This window comes from Porites lutea, chromosome 3 (assembly GCF_958299795.1).
Source record: "Porites lutea chromosome 3, jaPorLute2.1, whole genome shotgun sequence".
Lineage (NCBI taxonomy): Eukaryota > Metazoa > Cnidaria > Anthozoa > Scleractinia > Poritidae > Porites > Porites lutea.
Genome location: NC_133203.1, coordinates 46274984 through 46294997, shown reverse-complemented (window position 1 = coordinate 46294997; position 20014 = coordinate 46274984). Strand labels below are relative to the sequence as shown.

At 39.9% G+C, this 20014-nt stretch overlaps 1 protein-coding gene across 1 annotated transcript in view; it reads right to left on the bottom strand.

Annotated features, from left to right (window-relative positions):
- LOC140931269 (uncharacterized) overlaps window positions 1–20014 on the bottom strand; it is a 76767-nt gene that overhangs the window by 15487 nt on the left and 41266 nt on the right. The window contains exons 29-50 of the mRNA XM_073381038.1: window positions 19663–19716; window positions 18604–18657; window positions 17993–18037; window positions 17341–17385; window positions 16420–16473; window positions 16107–16160; window positions 15618–15671; window positions 14496–14549; window positions 14336–14389; window positions 13436–13489; window positions 13285–13338; window positions 11992–12045; window positions 10645–10698; window positions 9691–9744; window positions 9133–9186; window positions 8137–8190; window positions 6963–7016; window positions 5044–5097; window positions 4110–4163; window positions 2890–2943; window positions 1983–2036; window positions 926–979 (exon numbers count right to left, since the gene is read on the bottom strand). Of these exons, the coding sequence (XP_073237139.1) occupies window positions 926–979; window positions 1983–2036; window positions 2890–2943; window positions 4110–4163; window positions 5044–5097; window positions 6963–7016; window positions 8137–8190; window positions 9133–9186; window positions 9691–9744; window positions 10645–10698; window positions 11992–12045; window positions 13285–13338; window positions 13436–13489; window positions 14336–14389; window positions 14496–14549; window positions 15618–15671; window positions 16107–16160; window positions 16420–16473; window positions 17341–17385; window positions 17993–18037; window positions 18604–18657; window positions 19663–19716 (1170 nt within the window). The remainder of the gene's footprint in view (window positions 1–925; window positions 980–1982; window positions 2037–2889; window positions 2944–4109; window positions 4164–5043; window positions 5098–6962; window positions 7017–8136; window positions 8191–9132; window positions 9187–9690; window positions 9745–10644; window positions 10699–11991; window positions 12046–13284; window positions 13339–13435; window positions 13490–14335; window positions 14390–14495; window positions 14550–15617; window positions 15672–16106; window positions 16161–16419; window positions 16474–17340; window positions 17386–17992; window positions 18038–18603; window positions 18658–19662; window positions 19717–20014) is intronic.

The following is a 20014-nucleotide window of genomic DNA, read 5'->3' as shown; positions in this document are numbered from 1 at the left end:
GAATCGCATAAACGTTTATAATATACATGACTATATAAGGTTAAAATGGCTGCAGTGTTATTACAGTTGAGTATGGAGTCAGTTATGCTGTGGTTGTAAAACTGACAGAATGACCCTTTTCGCTTCCATTTATCTAAACTGCTGATAACACTTACAACTGCTATTGCAGAGTCTGATTCTGAAAGAATAGACTTTGCGAGTTTCGCATAAAAGTGTTTGGGATACATAAGGCTTTGTAATGGTTGTCATTGCAGCTAAGCAGGGGTCAAATATGTTGCTGTTTAAAAGGGCTTGTAAATGAGGACAATCATGGGATTATAAAACACAGAATGACGCTTTTGCTTTAGCTTGTCTAAAAATTGAACGGGGCGTTACTCTTAAAGTCATACTAGGGCAAAACTCCAACCGGTGTCATGAGCAAATAGAACCACAGCGGGGTTACTTGGGTGGATCAATATTCAGGGTCTTAGTACGGGTAACTGTAACTGAGAAACAGGGTAGCAGGGTTCTATCTAGGATTTATCTTTTTGGGGAGAAGTCCCGAGTGGCGGAAGGCGACGAGCTTCCTAGGGGGTCCGGGGCATTTCCCCCCCCCCCCGAATTTTGAAATGAATATTCGCTGAGATGCAATCTGGTGCATTTTGAGACACAATTTTGAGAAATGTTACAGCGTGTGCACTGACTTCGTCACGTCTGGATGATTTTTCCGATATGGATACAGTAATGATAACAATATTTTTTTGGGGAGGGGGAAGCTCCTACCCCACAAATACCCTAGATAGAACCCTGGGTAGTGGTTTCGCCCTGCAAACAGCTAGGACCTTAGCGCGATCGAAATATCCAGGCAAAAAGGGCGATCCCATCTCCAGTAGGGGTCGTAAACAGTGTGTCCACAACAAGTAACTCGTGCTTGACAATGACTTACCTCTTCTCCTGGAGCTCCAGCTGAACCTGGGTCTCCTTGAGGTCCACGAGGTCCCTAGTTGTTTATATACACGATTTTAATGCCAGCATCAACAGATAAAATATTTATTATGTGCTAACAAAATCTCTACTTCATTGAACGTTAAGGACTTAGGAAACAAAGGAATCATTATTATTATTATTTAGTTAAAAATATCGTGAAAAAGATAAAACCTCGAGTAAGAAACTGTATTTTTCCAAGTTAGCCTAAACAGGTTCTTACATAAAAGGTAATAAGCACAAATTTAGGTTCCTATTTTTCTGAAGAAAAAAAATAAATCAGTAGCGAAGAGTGCAGTGGTATTCAGCTTATTTTTAATATATAAATTTGCATACCATTGCATTGCAGTTGGAGTGATAAGGCATTTATGTCTGCAAAAAGGATCCTGAATGTTGACTTATCTTATTTGCCCAAGTGTAGAGAATCTTTTTTATAGACTGTAGAAAGTAACAACCTGTTTAAAATTGTGCGCTAAACAGGTTATTGTTTAGATGGGGCCTAATTGGCAAATTGTAGCCTAAAACGTTCTTAAAAACCAGGTTCTTCCTCGTGGCTTTTTTACTCTATCTATTGAATGACATTTTTCTTCATTAGTGCCAAAAGTATGAAAGAAAGTGAGTCAATTGTAGTTGTAGGTCAGCTACGAGGGTTTAGGAAGAAACAGGATGCAGTTTACGAGGTTGTCCTTTACATGTTTTGATCTTAAATTGGTTAGATTGATTGCTGCGTTTCTAATTACGCCACCAAGTCATTTCCTATCTTCCATTAGCACCACGGCCAACCTGGTTTATCATCGTTTAGATAACATTATCGTGAGAAACAGAAGAGAAACGATCAAAAGCCTTTTGTGCAAGGTCACAGAAATCAAGGGATCGGGTTCTTTTACAAAAATAATTCCGATAACTCTCTTCGCAGTTTATTATTCGGAGCTTTACTTTTCTACCAGGAATGACGCCTGCAGTTAACCTAAACAATGCCCTAGGCTATAATTATCAAAGATAATTAAGGGAAAACTTACAGGGATTCCGGGTTCACCATTTCGACCATTCAATCCTGCAGGACCTACTTCTCCCTGAAAGAGCGCAAAAAATGATAACAGTGAAAAAAAAAAACCTCTCCAGTGCTTTCAAGGAAATATTTCGATTTTCAAGTGCTATGCAGAGCATTTCAAAACTGACGACTGCAAGACGAGTGACACAACTAGTTTAAAGCATGAATGAATTTAAAATCCAAGTGCACGTTCGCGCTCGTGTTACTTCCCTGATCATCATATTGGTGAAATCCAGTAGTTACTCGGTATGGGGCATGAGTACTAGTGATCCAATACACTTTGTTATAATCTCTAACCTATTATAGACAGCACCATAGAACTATAGATGATAAGGTATTCTGTTCCTCTCGGGCAAGTAATATTAAAGTGGCGGCAAGTGAAAACAGAAATTTACTTGCCCACTGGGCAGGTGAGTTTTAATTTTTTTCCTGCCCTGCTATGGGATTGTAGGGCTGCGCATATTACAAAAATAAACACTAAAAGAAAAAAAAAACCACAATTCTTTTTTATGAATTTATTACACGGGGTCTGAAGGCTAGAAACAGCCTCTCTTTTTCCTAGACTGTCGATTGAAACCTCTATTTTACTAATGACTAAGAAATAAAAGAAGTGTTGCTCATAGTATGTCTATTAAGACTCGGGACAAACGTCATACTTTACATGAGCCAACCCTAACTGACCACTCCAGAAAATACCATATGATACCATACCGCTCTTTGTTTGTCACCCCAAAATGTTGCATAAGCATTGTTTGAGTTTCTCTTGGGAGCAATTAATTGAGTTAGGCTCTCGTGAAGTGCGGTGTTTGGCGGACACAGGCCTAACACTGTACTGAAGCAGTTGTGTACAGGCTCTATCAATACCCCAAAGTTACCTTAGACCCAGCTGCGCCTTGTGCGCCTGGTTGTCCTGTTTGCCCTGTTGGTCCCTACAAATAAAAAGAAACATAATATTTTTAAAAACTGTGTAAGAAGCATTTGGATAAATACATACAGTAGAAGCTCTCTTACATTACCAATGTTTACTTATCACTGGGCAAGCTGTCGTAAGCGGCCATCTAAGCCTTGCACCTCAAGTGGCCGCAAACGAGAATCGGCCACTCTCGTGAGCGCGAATACTTCGCGCCAAAATGACGTCACTTGATGCGATTTTTTGCGGGGGAAACAAGAAGAGATCTCGCTCTCTCGCTCGCTTTGGTCGCAGAAAACCTAAAAGAATCTACGCTCACGCTTAACGCCCGAGAAAAAAATTTGAGCTCGACTTGTAGGCGAGTCTACGACATAACAACACAAACATAACGGCATAAGGAAATTATCAGACGTAGTTATGTTGCTGTTATGTCGTTATGTCTACATGTTCACACTTGCGACATAACGACCTTCTTATGTCGTTCGTTATGTCGTTGTCGCAAGTGTGAACCAGGCTTTAGTATTGAGAAAATCTAGTAGTCGTAGTCGCACTCGTCTGGGAATCTAAAGCTCTCTGATATGCAGTCTTCTTGGTCATGTACAGCAACAAGGGAGAGGTTCAGCCGGGTGAAAACAGCTCATGAATATTGACAACAGTAACACAAACAACACTTTCACTCGCGGTCAAAAACTTCTTATAGCAACCCCCCATACTAAGTTTTCGAATATGTTTTAAAATAAAGTTCAAGGAACTGATTACTACGTTTAAAACTGATTACTAGGAAAACAAGATGGCCCATTCGCCAATTCAAAAAACATATCTTTCAAAATTAGGTCAAGCACAAAAACTTTGATGTGTTATTGAAGATAACAAACACTACGCATATTAACAACTTTGCACCCAGCCTCGTTCCGAAAAAGAGGCTATAGGCGACTTCAATTTCTGATATAGATTGTTTTCACTCTCATGATCAGTGGGTATGCAAATTGCTCGGAACAAAAGAAAGTTTTTAAATGACAAGAGAGTTCAATCTTGGCACACCTGTCGGCTGTTCCATTGTTTTGTAAACCAAAAAAGGCTATCGTGACGTGATATGAAAAAAACGATCTATGAAATCTCGTTTTGAAGTGGAGGCTAGAGGCGATTCGGAAATGGCCCATTGACAAGGAGTTTCTGCACACTCACCGTCGCTCCTCGGTCACCCTTTGATCCTTGTGGTCCAGCAGGTCCAAGATCACCCTGGCATGGCAAAGAAAACGAATTACCTCACAAACCTCAAGAACTATACAAAAATTTCTTATATGGTTCCATGCATGTTGCATTCTCCTTAAATTCCTCAGATCCTCTTCCCACAATCCTATGACGCGCGCCAGCGTAATGTTATCGTTTTTAGAGTCCATGCACCTTTTCTAACTGCACTGTAGTTTTGCTCCATGCTGGCAATGCATATCGCTATGAGAAGGTCTCTTCAATTTCCATTTTTGAAAACCAGGAGAGGCATCCATACTTTCATCATACGAAAAACAAAACGATGCCGGTATAGCTTAATGCTCACTTAAGCAGCCTAAGCTGGGATTTTTTAAAAATTTATCTTTTTCATAGAAACGCTGTCCATGTTGCGTGGTGATGGTCAAACCCAGTGATTTTGTTACCTCTGGGTCCTGTTTCCCTGACGCAAAAAAAATCCCCAAAGACGCAAAATAATTCATGGCATGCGTCCCGTAGGACGCAAAGAACCATCCATCGATTTGAAGATTTTTTGGTAGAATATCCTGTTCGAGTGATTTCTGTGGCTGTTGTTTAAAAATGCATATTATTTTAGCCTTTTTTGCGCTCTAAATATGTAGAAGGACTATACTGTAATTTCAGTAAACTGTACTAAAGAGTTTTGGCGTTGGTTCACATAAAGGCCCAAGCATTTTCAATTTAAAAAAATCCCTGTTTTTTTTTTGTACTGGGACTCATTGATTATGGACAGAGACTCATGATTTTTCACAAGATGAGTCCCAGGACTCACCATAACCATTTGTAACAAAATCACTGCAACCCCAAAACTGTAATGCCGATCTCAAAAGTGTCCACTGTTAGATAATTTTCTCAAAACCTTAAAAAGACTTACCGGACTACCATCAGGACCAGGAGGCCCAGGTTCTCCGTCTGCACCATTTTTGCCCTAAATTCAAAAGGGATTATACAACATAACTATTGTAGATTAACTCTGTTACTTATAAAATAAATGATTCATTAAGCCTTTACCCTCTAATATCAAAATTTCCATTCCCACTTAGTGCCCTTTTACGTTTTCTACTGAAAAACGTAGCGGGGAGACGTTGTTGAAGTATCAACTCGTTATGTTGTGTGATCATGTCCTTAATTCTTGTCACCAATCTTTGCTTCAAAGCATTGATATTACAAGGAGAAATTTGATACTGATCATTTATAGGGCTTAAAGGGTTAAAAGTGTTGCAATTAAGGCCCAGTTCAAACGTCGAACTTTACATGTGCCGAACCTGATTATTAGGTTCGGCACTTGTAAAGTTCGACGTATGAATCAATTAGGAACGGCACTTTTGAATTTGGGTCGACTCTGCCGTTCTATTCGACTGAGCTTGTCGAATAGAACGGCAAAAGATCGACTTCGATTCATACGTCGAACTTTACATGTGCCGAACCTAATGCATAAATTATGTAACGTATTTTTCGATAGCGACTTTAAGATCCAACGACGCGGACGGCAACGAGAACGTCAAAAAAACAATAGGTTTTATAAGGAAAACAACAACTTTGCACGTGCACCACGCTTTTTTGTACATTTCTTTGCCCGTTTTTGCACGACTACGACGTGAACATGCCTAATTTCGCGTTTTATGGAGTACGTAAACAAGCAACGACGAAATTTTTTTTATCTTTCTGCACTTGGATATGGTCCTTAGGAATTCAACTCCAGGAGGGTTCGCCTACAGTTGACAAAGTAAGTGGGTATGAATAACTTCGATAAAGACGGAAAGAAAGCAAATTCACTTTTTAAGCGACGATCTCATTGCCGTCGCGTCGTTGGATCTTAAAGTCACTAATATAACCGCGCTTCTGATTGGCTATTTAGTGGGTTTTCGCGCCTTTGCGGACAGAACTCACAGAAGCGTAAACGGTTACCAGCAGTCACGTTGTAGATTTTTAGACCGAAACTGGACAACTTAAAACGGTCTTTTAAGAAGTTGCTTTTCTTTATATCCACAAAGAAATCGCGTATGTATTTTAGAATTTCTGGCGTTACTTTATTTAGTCCAAATATCACGATCACGATCTGCTCAGCTGTCTCCTTGCCATAACAGAACACAAATCACACTAAAATCAAAACAAGAATATCCAGGCTTGGTGACTTTTACTTTTTTCAGTAAATTTCCCTGTTTTAAGCAGTAAGGATGATATTTCTTTTCGCCACGTATTAGGTTCGGCACATGTAAAGTTCGACCGTCTGAATCAACAGTCGAACTTACTAGTTTGGGTCAACCTAAATAGGTATTTATAATTAGGTTCGGCACATGTAAAGTTCGACGTTTGAACCGGGCCTAAGTGTTGGTAGGTGCACGTGGGAACTGATTGCGTTCGTCTATTGTTTGTCTCATTGGCCGTTTTTACTACTAAGGACGCATTATCCGTCATGACGAACTTACGCAAACATTTTGTAGTTCGTCTGGGTTATGCGTCTCTAGTATAAAGACGGGCACGAGACGCATTATGCGTCCAGACGATCTACCTTTCGTAGTGCGTCGTTCAAGACGTGTTTCGAAGGAAGGTTCGTCCAGACGCATAATGCGCCTTCTAGTATAAAAACGGTCATATGTTAATGTTGCTGATCGCGACGTTTCTACCGCTACTGCTGGTTTTTCATTATAGTGACTCCTAAAAATAAAAATATGCAAGTGGTACATGTAGTTTAAATCGTAATCGTTTCATGAAGCATTGTGCACCTATTCTTTAATTGCTCACAAGTTTGGATGCTTCATTTATTTCTTTATGTTATCAAACAATACTTACAGGTTGTCCTGGAAGACCGTCCTTGCCTGGTCGCCCTGGTTCTCCAGAGGAACCCTAGTCGGAAATAAGTGTTATAAGGTAGATGCCTTTAGTTTTGTTTTTCAGTTTTGCTATTTGCTTCGTGATAAACAGTTTATAGACTTTTATAGACTTAGAGACTTAGAGATTCAATGTATTTCCCCACATGGTTAGTTCCTGAGTTTTTGTCTAGTATTATCCACTTGAAGCGTTTGTTAAAATTAGTTTTGGTTCTTTGAAGTAGGCTTGTTTAGGGAGTACAGCTGACCTTGAGTTTTACCCACAATCAAATTCCTGTTTTGTATGTTTTGTCCTTCTAGGCAGTTTCACTGTTAGCATTTAACTGGTTCTTTGGTACTTGTCGGTTGCGGCAGGCTTATCTAACTATAGCAAACCTGTTGCAATATAGGCGATAAGGTATTCAAAAGAAACTCTTCCGGTCAGCTAACCCAAAATAAGTCTACAATTTGGTTGTTTAATTCGCTGTGTAAGCTAGTGGAATAAGTAGAGTTGTTGTCAGTAACTGTTGAAGATTAAACTGCTATCTTAAAGAGAAAGAACAGAGTCTTGCTCCTCTCGTTTCAAAGCCTAGCGAGCTTCACAAGCCCTCAACGTAAGTATTAAGTAACTGGGAGGAAATAATTTGTTGGATATCTTGAATCAAATCCGTTCCTTAGTAGATTTAATTAGATACTCAGCGCTATGCACCGAGCCTAAGGGAATAGTTAGTATTAGCAAGTCAGTTGGATAAATGTGAAACTAAAAGGTTATTTTTTTCAGCGCTGCTAATACAGGTGGTCATCGGAAAATGTGACTAAAATTGTGCATGCCAAGTTTTACATCGTCTTGATGACGAATATAAAATATACCTTGAGCGTATGTGAGTTGTTACCCAAAGGGCATCTTGTCAAGTACCACTTAACATCTGCAAGTCAATTTTCCTCGCTCTCTTGGTATTTGTTGTCACAACTGTTTTATTTATCACTAAAATTTTATCTTCCAACAATGTCGCCAAACAAGACGCCGTCTTGTTATAAGAGCTCATCGAAACGCGCAGAAATTGTTATCCACTGATTTGGTTAATACTAAGCAGTACTAGAAGAAATAAGATGAAATATTAGACCAAAAATTACAACAAAAACAAATAAATTGTCACCTTTTGTCCATCTGCGCCATCTCTTCCTGGGGGTCCGGGTGGTCCTGGAGGTCCCTGGTGACATAGCAGAAAAATACAGCTGGTAACTTTACCCAAGTCAAACTGACTGCTCCGAATCAAGAAGAAAAAAGGCTAACCATAAATTGCAGTTAGATGTAACTTTCTCCGACTTATTTTGGCGATTTTAAGTTATCAAGAAATTAGTTGTACTCGCGACAATTAAAATTCCCAAAATTCAATACAAAATTTTAACATAAAATAACACTGGTTCCCATTACACACCGGAGCTTGCTGTCCAGTCAAATATGGTTTAAAATTCTTCCCTCTATAAAAAATGCGCACTGTTTGAATTTAACTCTGCGATGATTTATTTCTTCATTCGGCGATTCCACTACCGTAAATCCTCGATTTAGCCCCGCCTCTCAAATAAGCCCCCCCCCCATCCCCCGCGCCTTTTCAGGGGAAGAAAGTTAGTGTGCCCCCCTCCCCTCTCCTCCGCCTGATTATTCTTCACTGTTGAATGATGGACTTTATTGATCAATCACGACTTGGTCTGGACAAGAGCCACTCTTGGTCTGGACTAATTTGCATTTGTTTTTGATCCTCGGCTGCATGACCTCCAATTTCTTACACTTAATCTTTACCACTTTGTATTCTTATTTTTAAAGGAGAATTGATCCATCGCCTTTCCTAAATTAAACAAGCCCTCCCTCTCAAAGAGGCCCCCCGTTTCAATTTAGCCCCTCCCCACCCCTCCTCAAATGTGTTTGAAATAAATAAGCCCACCGGGGGGCTTAATAGAGGATTTACGGGATATGAAATTCAAATATTATTCATTGAAAATCAGTTGTGTGTACCCACAAGCAATGAGAGCTAGTCTAGCCCTACACAGTTAACTATCGTATCGTGTAACGTATCACGATCTATAACGTATCGTATCGCGGAGAAATTATCGTTTAATCCCAAATAAGAGGACGGCATAAATAAAGTTCTTACAGGTGGACCAGCTGCTCCAGGTTTTCCAGATGTTCCTTGCATTCCGGGTGATCCCTAGTGATAAGAGAGTAAATTTACAGCCATGAGTAAGACTGTGAAAAGAACAAAGGTTACTTAACTGGACTAAGCTTATTCCCTACCCGAGACAAAACTAAATTGAAGCTACTAATTTTGGGGTAGAAGCCGACAGTAAAGTACAAGTTAAAGGGAAAATTTTTTCATGTGGTACAAATTCACGTTTGCCGTAAAAGTGACTCAAAATCTCTCTATTGGCTAGGCTCTTAACCCTTTAAGCCCCAATATCCACATACAAATTCTCCAAACTGATCTCTATACATTTCCTTACAGAATTAGTTGGGAGAAATTGATAAAAGATCAGAGATTTTTCTTTTTGTGATCATTTGATTAATTCTCATAGACGTTACACTTGATAATCTATGGATGTCATTAGGAGAAAATTGATGTTGGTCACTATTGGAACTTAAAGGGTTAAAGTGATTGGTGCGTTTCAATCCACCTTTTGTCACAGTTTCCTGACAAAATAAATTTTGATGTTACCTGTCGGCCTTGATCTCCTTGCGTTCCCTTGTGTCCAGTTTGCCCTATTTGACCCTATCAACAGCAAAAAATGTGAAGAACAGACGTATTAATGTACACCGTAATAAGAGCCATACCGTAGAAGGTAATGAAATTGTTTCCTTCAGGGACTTCAGAGTTAGTGAGGTTGACACAAAAGCTACGGTTTAACAGGACCTTTTCTTTGGCCATATCACCATCGCTTCTGATCATCGCTCGACTGTATCAGCAATCAATAAGCTCAGGGCTCGTTGAAAATGTTGTTTTTGTTTAAATGGCTAGTTTCATCTGAGAAACTCTAGCAGTCTATTGTAGTTTAATAAAACAGGTTTGGAAGGTTAATAAAAAGAAAGTTAGGCACTTAAGTTTGGTCACTTGGTCACTTTACTAAAATTAGACAAACACTCCACGAATTAAAGTATTCGGATGGCTTCGTCAAGAAATTTCTTTAGGGTAACACCTTAAGGTTGATTTCCACTGTCGCGTAATTTTTACGTGCGTACGTAAATAAATTAGAGACAATCATGAATGTATGGAAGGTCAAGGTTGAGCGAGGTTCAACTTTCACGTTTACGCGTGGCCTTCCATACATTGCCTTTATTTCATTCATGCGCGTAAATTTTAGGTGCGTTTGCACAGAAAAATTACGCGACAGTGGAAATTAACCCTTAGAATGCTGAGAGCCTCCTGCTATTATCCTTGCACACACACACACACACGCAGACACATCAGTAGGGCCTTTTCACGCGTTTCTTCCCCAGTTTTTGGTTTTCAATTGATCGTGGGCTCAGGTCCATTTTTTAAAGGTTAAAATCAGTTTGCTTTCTACTTACGGAAAAAGTTGAATTACTTGAGAAAGACATTTCTTTAAGCATCCCTCGAGAACTTCACTTTTGGCCTTAGCTAAATCTCTATATTAGTAGCAATATTACTCACGGCTGTTCCTGTGGCGCCCGGTCGTCCAGGTGGGCCTGCAGGTCCTTTCACACCCTGAAAAACGAAAAGAAGGTTACTATGCAAACTCAATTTGCATTGGTAATTAATACCCTGGGGATTATGCAAATAAGACTATAAAAGAGGTTACACGTGCTTCACCCCATCACTCTAGTCGAGGCCCGAAGGCGAAGTGGCTGGCGACCAACCCTCCCACCCCTCGAGTAAGTTGGGGTTGATCGTCTACGTTGTTACTTTCGCCGGCCTTGGGCTTGTCCTAGGCCAAAGCACTTCCCCACACCTTATTACCATTTATTATATAGATACTGATGAAATACCAGGGTTTTTCCTTTCACTAAAAAATCATATCTTCAGCGCGCGCAGTGAAGATACTATTTTTATCTTTCACGTGTGAGGATATTGGAGTCGCCATGGTTACTAACATTACTTTTGTCTTTTTTGGAACAGAAAATATAAGTATTATTGTCTTTATTTGTCCTTTATAACTTTATATCCGAGTTTCATAACATTTTTGTGACAGGTATTTGGCAATAGGTGACCACTTTAATTGCACTATTTTGCTGTTTCGAAAATAAATAAATAAAAAAAGTTGTGTTTTATGTAGGAATTTCATTAGTATCTATAAAATAAACAGAGCATTACATGACCGCTTGGGGATACGAATTCTATCTTCTCGTGCTGAAAGTATCTCTCACGAGTGAGCGAAGCGAACGAGTGAGAAATACTTTCAGCACTCTAAGATAAAACTCGTATCCCCGTGCGGCCATGTAATATCCTCTATGTCATGAATAACAAAACCCAGGGTAGAATATTACCCTAGTGATACTGGGTATCACTGTCCTATTGTGTGTCCTTAAGTTAAATCTGTCACCAAATGCAAATTGATCTCAAGTAGCGACAATATAGAGGTGGTATGATCCTCAATGTGCCACTTCTCCGAGCGACTCCCTTAAAAAAAGAGAAACTGGGTTTTGAACAGCTCAGAAAGCTCCTTGTACAGCGTGCAAAGAAAGTAGAGTCCGATAGCCCGGGGCTAGTGGATTTTGCTATTGGGCTAGTGAATTCTGTTTTTAACTTGCCCAACGGGTAAGTGATATATTTTTAGGAATTCGAATAACAGAAGAACTGTAATCAATTCTGCTCATCAAATTTTTTTCGGGCTAGTTGAAATGACTTTCGGGCTAGTACAGGCTAGCTACAGCTTGCCTAAGTGGTCAGCTGTAAAACTGACTTTCTTTGCACCCTGTCGTATTTCCCCCTCCTTCAGCGTCAAGTCATGCTGCTGGAGAAAGAAAAATGTATCACAAATAATGTATTGGTTTACAGTACCGGTTCACCACGTGGTCCTCGAGGTCCTTGAGGTCCAGCGGGTCCTCCAGGTCCCTACATTTTCAACAGGAAAGAAGTTCCCGGTTAAACAACATTGGTCCGGGTGAATGGTTAATAATGATATTTCCTTTTAGCATTACAAAATACTGCTAAAACACATGAAACAAGCCTCTTTCTTATGGATGACAGATATGGGATAAGATACAATTATTGACGAACATGCTCAGATTGATCCGCAGTGATTCGATGTTCGATACATAATCGAAGGACCAGCGAGCACAGGAACAAATACTTTTACCCAGAAATCCAAACTCCACAAAACAAGCTCTACTTTCACTCAAAGACTGGTTGTGTGGTAAAAACTATCTTTGAGGCGAATGAATTAGCAGGTAAAATTTTTGCTGTTTGCTGAACCAAATTACTTTTGTCCGAAATTTATATAAAAAGCTGAGGAAATTTGGAGTTCCAATCAAACATACAGACCAATGAATACTAGTCACGAAAGTCTGAGGCAGCAGTCCCCTGTGAGACCCTGGAAGTTCTAATACAAGATAGCACTATCCACTAGATAAATCACTAGCCGGCGCCAGTTGTTCGAATCCACTGGATAGCGATTTATCCGCTGGATAGCCCTATCGATCTTTTGAACAATCGGGGCCGACAAGTGCTGGGGAAAATATTTCCATTACAGACTGGACGGTGATTTTTCAAGAGGATAGCGCTCTCCACCTTTTGAACTGGCCCCAGATGATTTTTTCGTCCCTTCTCTCAACTGTAATCCAAAATTTCCTACGACGACGAAAACGTTGAGCAGGCAAAACAACAACTTTGCACGTGCAGCACACTTTTTTTGTACACTTCTTTACCGTCACTGCACGACTACAATGTCGACATGCCTAATTTCACGTTTTATAGTGGACGCAAACAAGCCAGGACCAAATTGTCTTCCTCTTTCTAACCTTGGATATGGCTGTTAGGAATTCGGCTCCAGAAGAGTTCGCATTTCTTTGACAAAGTAAACAAGTTGGAATAATTGTGACAGAGATTCAAAGGACGCGAATTCACTTTTTAAGCGATGTTTCCGTGGCCGTCGCCATCGTGGTATCTTAAATTCTTATCCATTTGTTCGCCACCTGCACATCCACGAGCAATTCCCTCCAAAACAACAAGCGCTAGATTATTGAAGTGGTCTTTATTGACTCAAAAGACAAACACGCACTTAAAAGGACCAAACAATTTTTTTTCTTGAACACTGGTCATTGAACTTGACATCATTATTATATACCAACATACCAATGCACCAGGTCTTCCAGGCGGTCCTGGATTTCCAGGCAAACCACGAGGTCCCTGAAATAAGATATCAAAATATTAACCGTTTATCTACATCACGGCGATAAAAACACAACATTTCAAACAAGAGGATGGGTACCAGAAGACAACTTACTGTGTCGCCTTGATTTCCTGGGTTACCATCTGTTCCTGGAACACCATCTTCACCCTTACAGTAAGAAAAACGGAAGAAGACTTAGTGATTCACCTTAAAAGCCTGATGTGTTCCGCACCTTAGACACGAGGGAACAATCACCCTATGTAAGGAAATCCAAGACAGTCTTGGATTCCGGATGCTTTGTTAGAGGAGCTCAGATTACGGATTCCAATCATTACTGGAATTCCGGATTTCTTGAACTGCATTCCAGATCCTAAGTCCCAGGATTCCGGATTCCACAAGTAAAAATTTCTCAGTCTCCCATACCTGGAGCGAGAACAGGGAGATGTAAAAGAGAGTGTAGTCTTTACTTGCACTTCTGACTCTCGTTTTGCATTTGCATAATACTGTCAATTGATCTACTTTTTCTAATCATTGTCTCTGTTAATCTTATACTGGTAATTTCCAGTAAAAACTACCCAAAATGACAGAAAGGCTTCTTTTATCGGTATCATTATTAAAACCAAATACCTCTTTACACTAAAATGGCACCTCGCATGACTTGCTCTTTTCACTGCTTTACTCCGTCTACCTCTTGTGTCCTCTTAATACCCACTAGTTAACGCTTTTACTCTATGGCTTTATGTTTGCACTCTTCCAGATAGCTTTTGTTTCAGCACGAAAACAATACTGGATACGGCTTCTTTTCACAGAGAATGGTGATTTTGATACAATTTCTGTTACGGAGCAAAGCTACACTCCATAGAACTCGAGAGGGTCACATATCGGATAGGTTCTGTGCCACACTTAATACGGGGCAGTCTGAACAGGTATTAGGCCACTCTTGGGAGTGGAAGGTAATTAAAAACAATTACTTTCAGGTCCTGTTTGCCTCTGTTACCACGGCAGTAATCTCACCTTTTCTCCTGGTGGACCTGGTGGGCCAGGAGGACCAGGCATTCCATCTCGTCCCTGTTTGAAAGAAGGAATGTATGTCAGTTTGTAGTTAGTTTGATGCACAGTATCTAAATGGAAGTTAGGCTAACCAGGGATTAACTTGTTTTTGCATAAAACTTACAGGTTCTCCATCCTTTCCAAATGATCCACGATTTCCAGCTATTCCTTGATCTCCCTAAAACATCAAGGAACATCGTTCATCAGTTTGAAAACTTTCTATCATTCCTGTGACCTTGACTCAGGCAAAGAAGTTCTACCAATAATAATTTCCACAGGATAGTTATTTAAACAACCGTGTTGTCCAAGCCTTTTTTGTGACAGCTACAAAAAAGTTCTTCATTCGTTTCTGTAATAAACTTCACAAGTTTCAGTTCGAAACTCTTTAAGCAAATGGATTTCACCTTAGTACTTAGACAGTCACATATTCCAGTCTTGCAGCTATTTCAAGAAAAAATGCTGACAAGCAATGCCAATGATAGTGAAGTAACTGGAAATTTTGCCGAAAGGCGCGTTTGGAAGCTAGTTTAGCGGTCTTCTGGTCACTGTCTTGCTAAAAAGCACTAAAACTTACTACAAAGTACACTTTGCGGTTTTTCTGATCTAGATGCAAAATATTAGCTTGCGAAGTTCGGGCATGCGCAGAAAGCAAAATTTGGGTTTAAAAGTGACAGTGCAGTCTTGACTTTTACTTTTCGCTTTCTCTCCTCCCCTCTTCTTTCACTTTTCCTGCCTCATTTTTTTTTCTTTTGCTGGGCACTACGTAGGCTTCATTTTGTTGGGACACTTTCTTAGAAAAGCGTTTGGAACGATTTTCATGGAAATTTTCAGGTTAAAGTCAGACGGTTTTTGCCTTTTCTCCGGCCTCCTTGACTGAATCGTGCCCATTCTGGTATGGATTGAAAGATCTCTTCACCCTGCTTTAGTTCGCGGACAAAGATGGCCTTGATCGTTAAACTGATGACGTCACAAGCAGTAGAGGGGCCGTGGATCCGCACGGGCGGTTAAGTACGTTTTCGGGGCGAAAGGATTAATCAAATGGAAGAATAACATCAATGTTTTCCTCCCTTGTTGGTTTTCTCGGAATGTTCATGACGTGTTAAAAACTGCCAATCACAATGATGTAACATCATTTTACACTTCTTGCAAATGGTAAGTGGTGATATACAAATGCATGCAGTTAGTCTGCACAGAGCGTTTGCATATTGTATTAATCTGTTATCCTTTCTTTTAGCCTTCTACATACCTTGGATCCTTTAGCGCCAGGAGGGCCTCGTGTTCCCTGCATTCCTGGCAGCCCCTAAAAAGCATTGCACAGTAGTCACATATCACTCAATCAATCGAGTTTATTGAGATGTTAAAATTGATATAAACAATGCTATTCGTTGTCGTTGTCGTCATTCCCATTATCATAAGTTATTAAATGACTGATGCTTGAAGACCTGCAAGTAGCTACAGTTTATTTCTGTTTTATTTCTTTAATTTTTTTTCAGCATTTCATTATTTGAAACTTGAAATTTTTGTTGAGTTTTGACTTTATCCGCTTCTGGAAATGAGACGGTTAAACCAGCCCTGTAGACCAACTTATAGCGAGATGATTTGTCATTCTAACTTCCGCATTTGTGGACAAAATCTTATGACATTCAAATGAACGTTCTTTGGCGGGACTTTTACAAGGTTCTATTTTATATCCTAAAATATTTGGAAAAGAAAAATTTAGGCAATGAATACTTACTGCAAGACCAGGAGTTCCCGAGGGACCAGGGGGGCCAGAAAGACCTCTCTCACCCTAAGAAGAATGCAAGTGTAAGTAGTGTTATCAACAGAGGAGAGGGTCCCTACAGAAATACGAATAATCAGTACACACTAGTAAATTAAAGAATACAGGTGTCAATTGGCATTTTAAGAAGACTAATACCAAGTAGAGACACTGAAAAAAGTTTTACTCAAACAGCATTGATTTATAGGAACACGTTAAAAGTCCATTATGAACAAACTTCTATTAATTCCCACAAGAGATAACAATGTTTTCCCCTGCAACAACTTACAGCTTTGCCATCAGCACCAGGAAGACCAGCTTCACCAGGATCTCCAGGCGCACCCTGTAATTCACAACAAAACAGGTAACCCAATTAAGAGAACCTCTTTTTTGGTGGAAGGAGAAGGGGATGTCTCTAGTCAAAATAAAAAGACTTGTTGTTTCACATAATGAGGAGGAATCCCTGTCAGTCTTTTACTAATATATCTGTGCTTGCCTTCCACACCGTCACAGTTTTAATTTATCTTTGTGTCGTTTGATGTCATTTCGTAAATGTGTTATGTAGCACTTGTTAGGCACTTCTTTTCTTTTACCCTCACATGTACATAGCCTGCGAGCAAGCTCTCCAATTGTGGTCAGCAAAGCGAGCCGCGAGGGAACACGCTAGCCAGTGAGCGGCGGTTGCACTTGCGTCTCCTTTCGTGTGTTTGTGTGCAACTCTAACATGACTTCTCGAGACCCCCCACCCCCACCCCAAATGGAGAAGCTTGCTTGCGGTTAGCCTGCGAGCAAGCTCTCCATTTGGGGGAGATATCGTGAAAAGTCCTCGCTCGCGCGTTCTCTCCCGTCTCACTTCCCTCGAACAAATAGGAGAGCTTGCTCGCAGGCAACCTTGTAGGCTAAACTAAACAGGGCCTTAAATCAAGCCCTTGAAATGGGTCAAACCTCATAAAAGCAGTTTCCTGACAAGCACAGTGTAGCGAATTCTAAAACATGTTCATAAGTGTCATTCAATTTCTCTGGACTCTGGACACTTTTGTGTCCATCAAGACCACCTACAGGAATGTGTAGTGCATGTTATTGCATTAAGCTAATAAATGATATGAGCTTCGACTTACAGTTTCTATCTAGGTCACATCAAAAAACACTTGTAACTTTTCGAGAGGAAGGCAATTAAAAACATAACTTGCAGGAAAAAATTCTAACTTACAATAACGCCTTGAGCCCCACGTTCTCCCTGTGGACCACGTTCTCCCTACAACAAAAGAAATATAATCAGAACATACTATAGTTTTCAATGTAAATACTAAATTTTATTCTCCAGAAGTTTATTTTCAATACATGAAAGACATTTTACACATACATTTTTCTAAGATGCAGCATTACGAGCAGCATAATCCTTACAAATTGCCAAGCAACGTTGCATTGAAAATTGCAGCTTTATACCACATCAGAACCCATCCCTGTGTGCGACTTGTCAAGTAGACAAAACTTACAGCAGGTGGTACAAATTCAAATAGCTCAAGTTCTCTAATACACCCTTGCTTCCTTACTCTACTAAGTTTGGCTTTCTTTATTTGCGAATTGATAACTCTTTGTTGTCAGCTCTCAAAGAAAGTCCAGACAAACGGGACTCATGCTTGTGTACTGTAGTAAAGAGTTTCGGAGTCGGTTTTCAGATTCACTGTCTGGTTACACAAAGGCCCAACCATTCTTCAATTTTGGACTCGTTTTATTTATTTTTTTCGAACTGGGACTCAACGACTCTGGACTGGGACTCACGATTTTTCACAAGATGAGTCCCTCTCCCAGTACTCACCTGAAATATTTGTAACATAATCAATGAGTACTACAGTACATACCCGAGAGCCAGGGGTTCCATCTGCTCCACTCTCACCAGGTGCTCCCTTAAGAAGATGGAGAGAGCATTAATTTGATACCATACCGGATTTGCTCTACTACGCACCGCCTCCGATTAAGTGCTGCTGCATTTGGGACAATAAAATTAATAAGCGCCACCCCAGAATAAAAGCGGCTGCTCTGATATAATAGAAAACAAAAGACGTACATTTTATTAGTTTAATACGGAAAATAATGGAAAAAAAACGTTGTTAAAACGATTTTTTATCGTGTCCAACTTCCAAATTAATACCGAAAAAGCACCGCATTTGAGGACTGGAAAGTTTAATATTACATTTTATTTCATTATTAAATTTTGCTGATAATTATCTAGGACTTGGGGCTTCGGGAGCTGATATCAATAGAGGTCCTGATAAACTTAAATTATATCTATAAAAATGAAATAGGTTTTATAATATGCAAGAAAATTACAAAATAAGTGGTCCTTAGCACGCTGCACCTCTTAAAGTTGAGGAAAGAATTTGCACTGCCTTGCGGTATGAGAAACCTTTAGTCACTGTTCAAATCTAAGTGGGGAGGAGAGAAGTTGCTGTTTTTTATTTTTAACACTTACCGTCTCTCCTGATTTTCCTGGCAAGCCTGGTGGTCCTTGATTACCTGGTTGTCCCTAAATAAAAAGGGCAATGTTTAAATAAAGTTGATTTAGCAACGACAGGAAGAAGGTCTGACTAATGGTTTAAAATTGCATTCCCCTACAAAAAAAAAATGCCGTAAATACTCTATTAAGCCCACCTTTCAAATAAACTCTCCCTCTCTAATAAGCCCTCCCTTTAAGGGGAAGAAAGTCAATAAGCCCCCCACTCTCTGACTGAGTGGAGTCCAATTCGGTCTGTAATCATATAACACCGATCTGTGTAATCACGAGTTTGATTACAGACCAATTTGGACGACACGAAGTTCTGTTTCTTAATCATAACTATAACAAAATTTGTGACATTTTAGGCTTTTTTCAATTAAAACACATTAAAATTCCGAGAGTTTTTTGTTAGCAGTGAAAAAATCCATTTAAGTGCGCGAGTACGATGGCGCGTACCGTCCAATTACTTATTGTCTCTTACGCGTTTCGTGTGACTACCGCACACTTCATCAAGAAGTTTTACAATGCAACTAAGAGTATCTGTATTTAGAAAAATCCAACTAGTGGTCTATTATCAATGCTGCGTTCTGATTGGTTGAGCTACTACTAGGCTATATGTTATAGCCCACTAGAGGCAAAAAGCGCGGGCTTTTTTGGCGACAAAAAAAGATTCAAGTCTAGCTTTAACTAGCTACACTTTTTTTATTCTGGATATTCTTGACCAACTAGTTGGATTTTACTAAAACAATTATTCCTCTCGCCCTCATGGCCTCTGAGTCAATAGCCCATTCGGGCTTGAGGAATAATTGTTAAATATACCTAACAATGAACTGAAGTTTACATTGAACACAAAACACCTACGGATTTGCGTATAGGAACTGCAAACCTGGTGGTTATACGTCTAGGAAAGGTGTGACATATTTCTAATGTTTCTAAGCCCACAGTTTTAGCTCAAGAAGTTCGCAGAAGTGCTGCCCACCGGTTTATCCTTTTAAAAATACTTGATATTCTATTATCAATGATTGTAACGCATACCTGTGGACCCTGTGGTCCAGTGGCTCCTCGTTCACCCCTTTCACCCTGCCGACCCTGTATTTTGAAAGCAGTCAATTAATATCTTCACCACAAATCAAACTGCAAATAAATACAAGTATCATTGGACTAAAATTTGCCCACGTCCAAGGAAAACCTACCCGAGGTCAGACACGATAACTAGACAGACAACCAGAAACAACCAGTTTGAAGATGAAGAGTTGTACATAACTTAAAGAAATTTTAATCCAAGCAATAACCTCATGGTCAGACACAGGGACCCTGTTCCAACAGACAAAGAGAGGTCAACACATTATATACCCAAAAAGAAAATCTGCTTGTCCCAAATGACTGG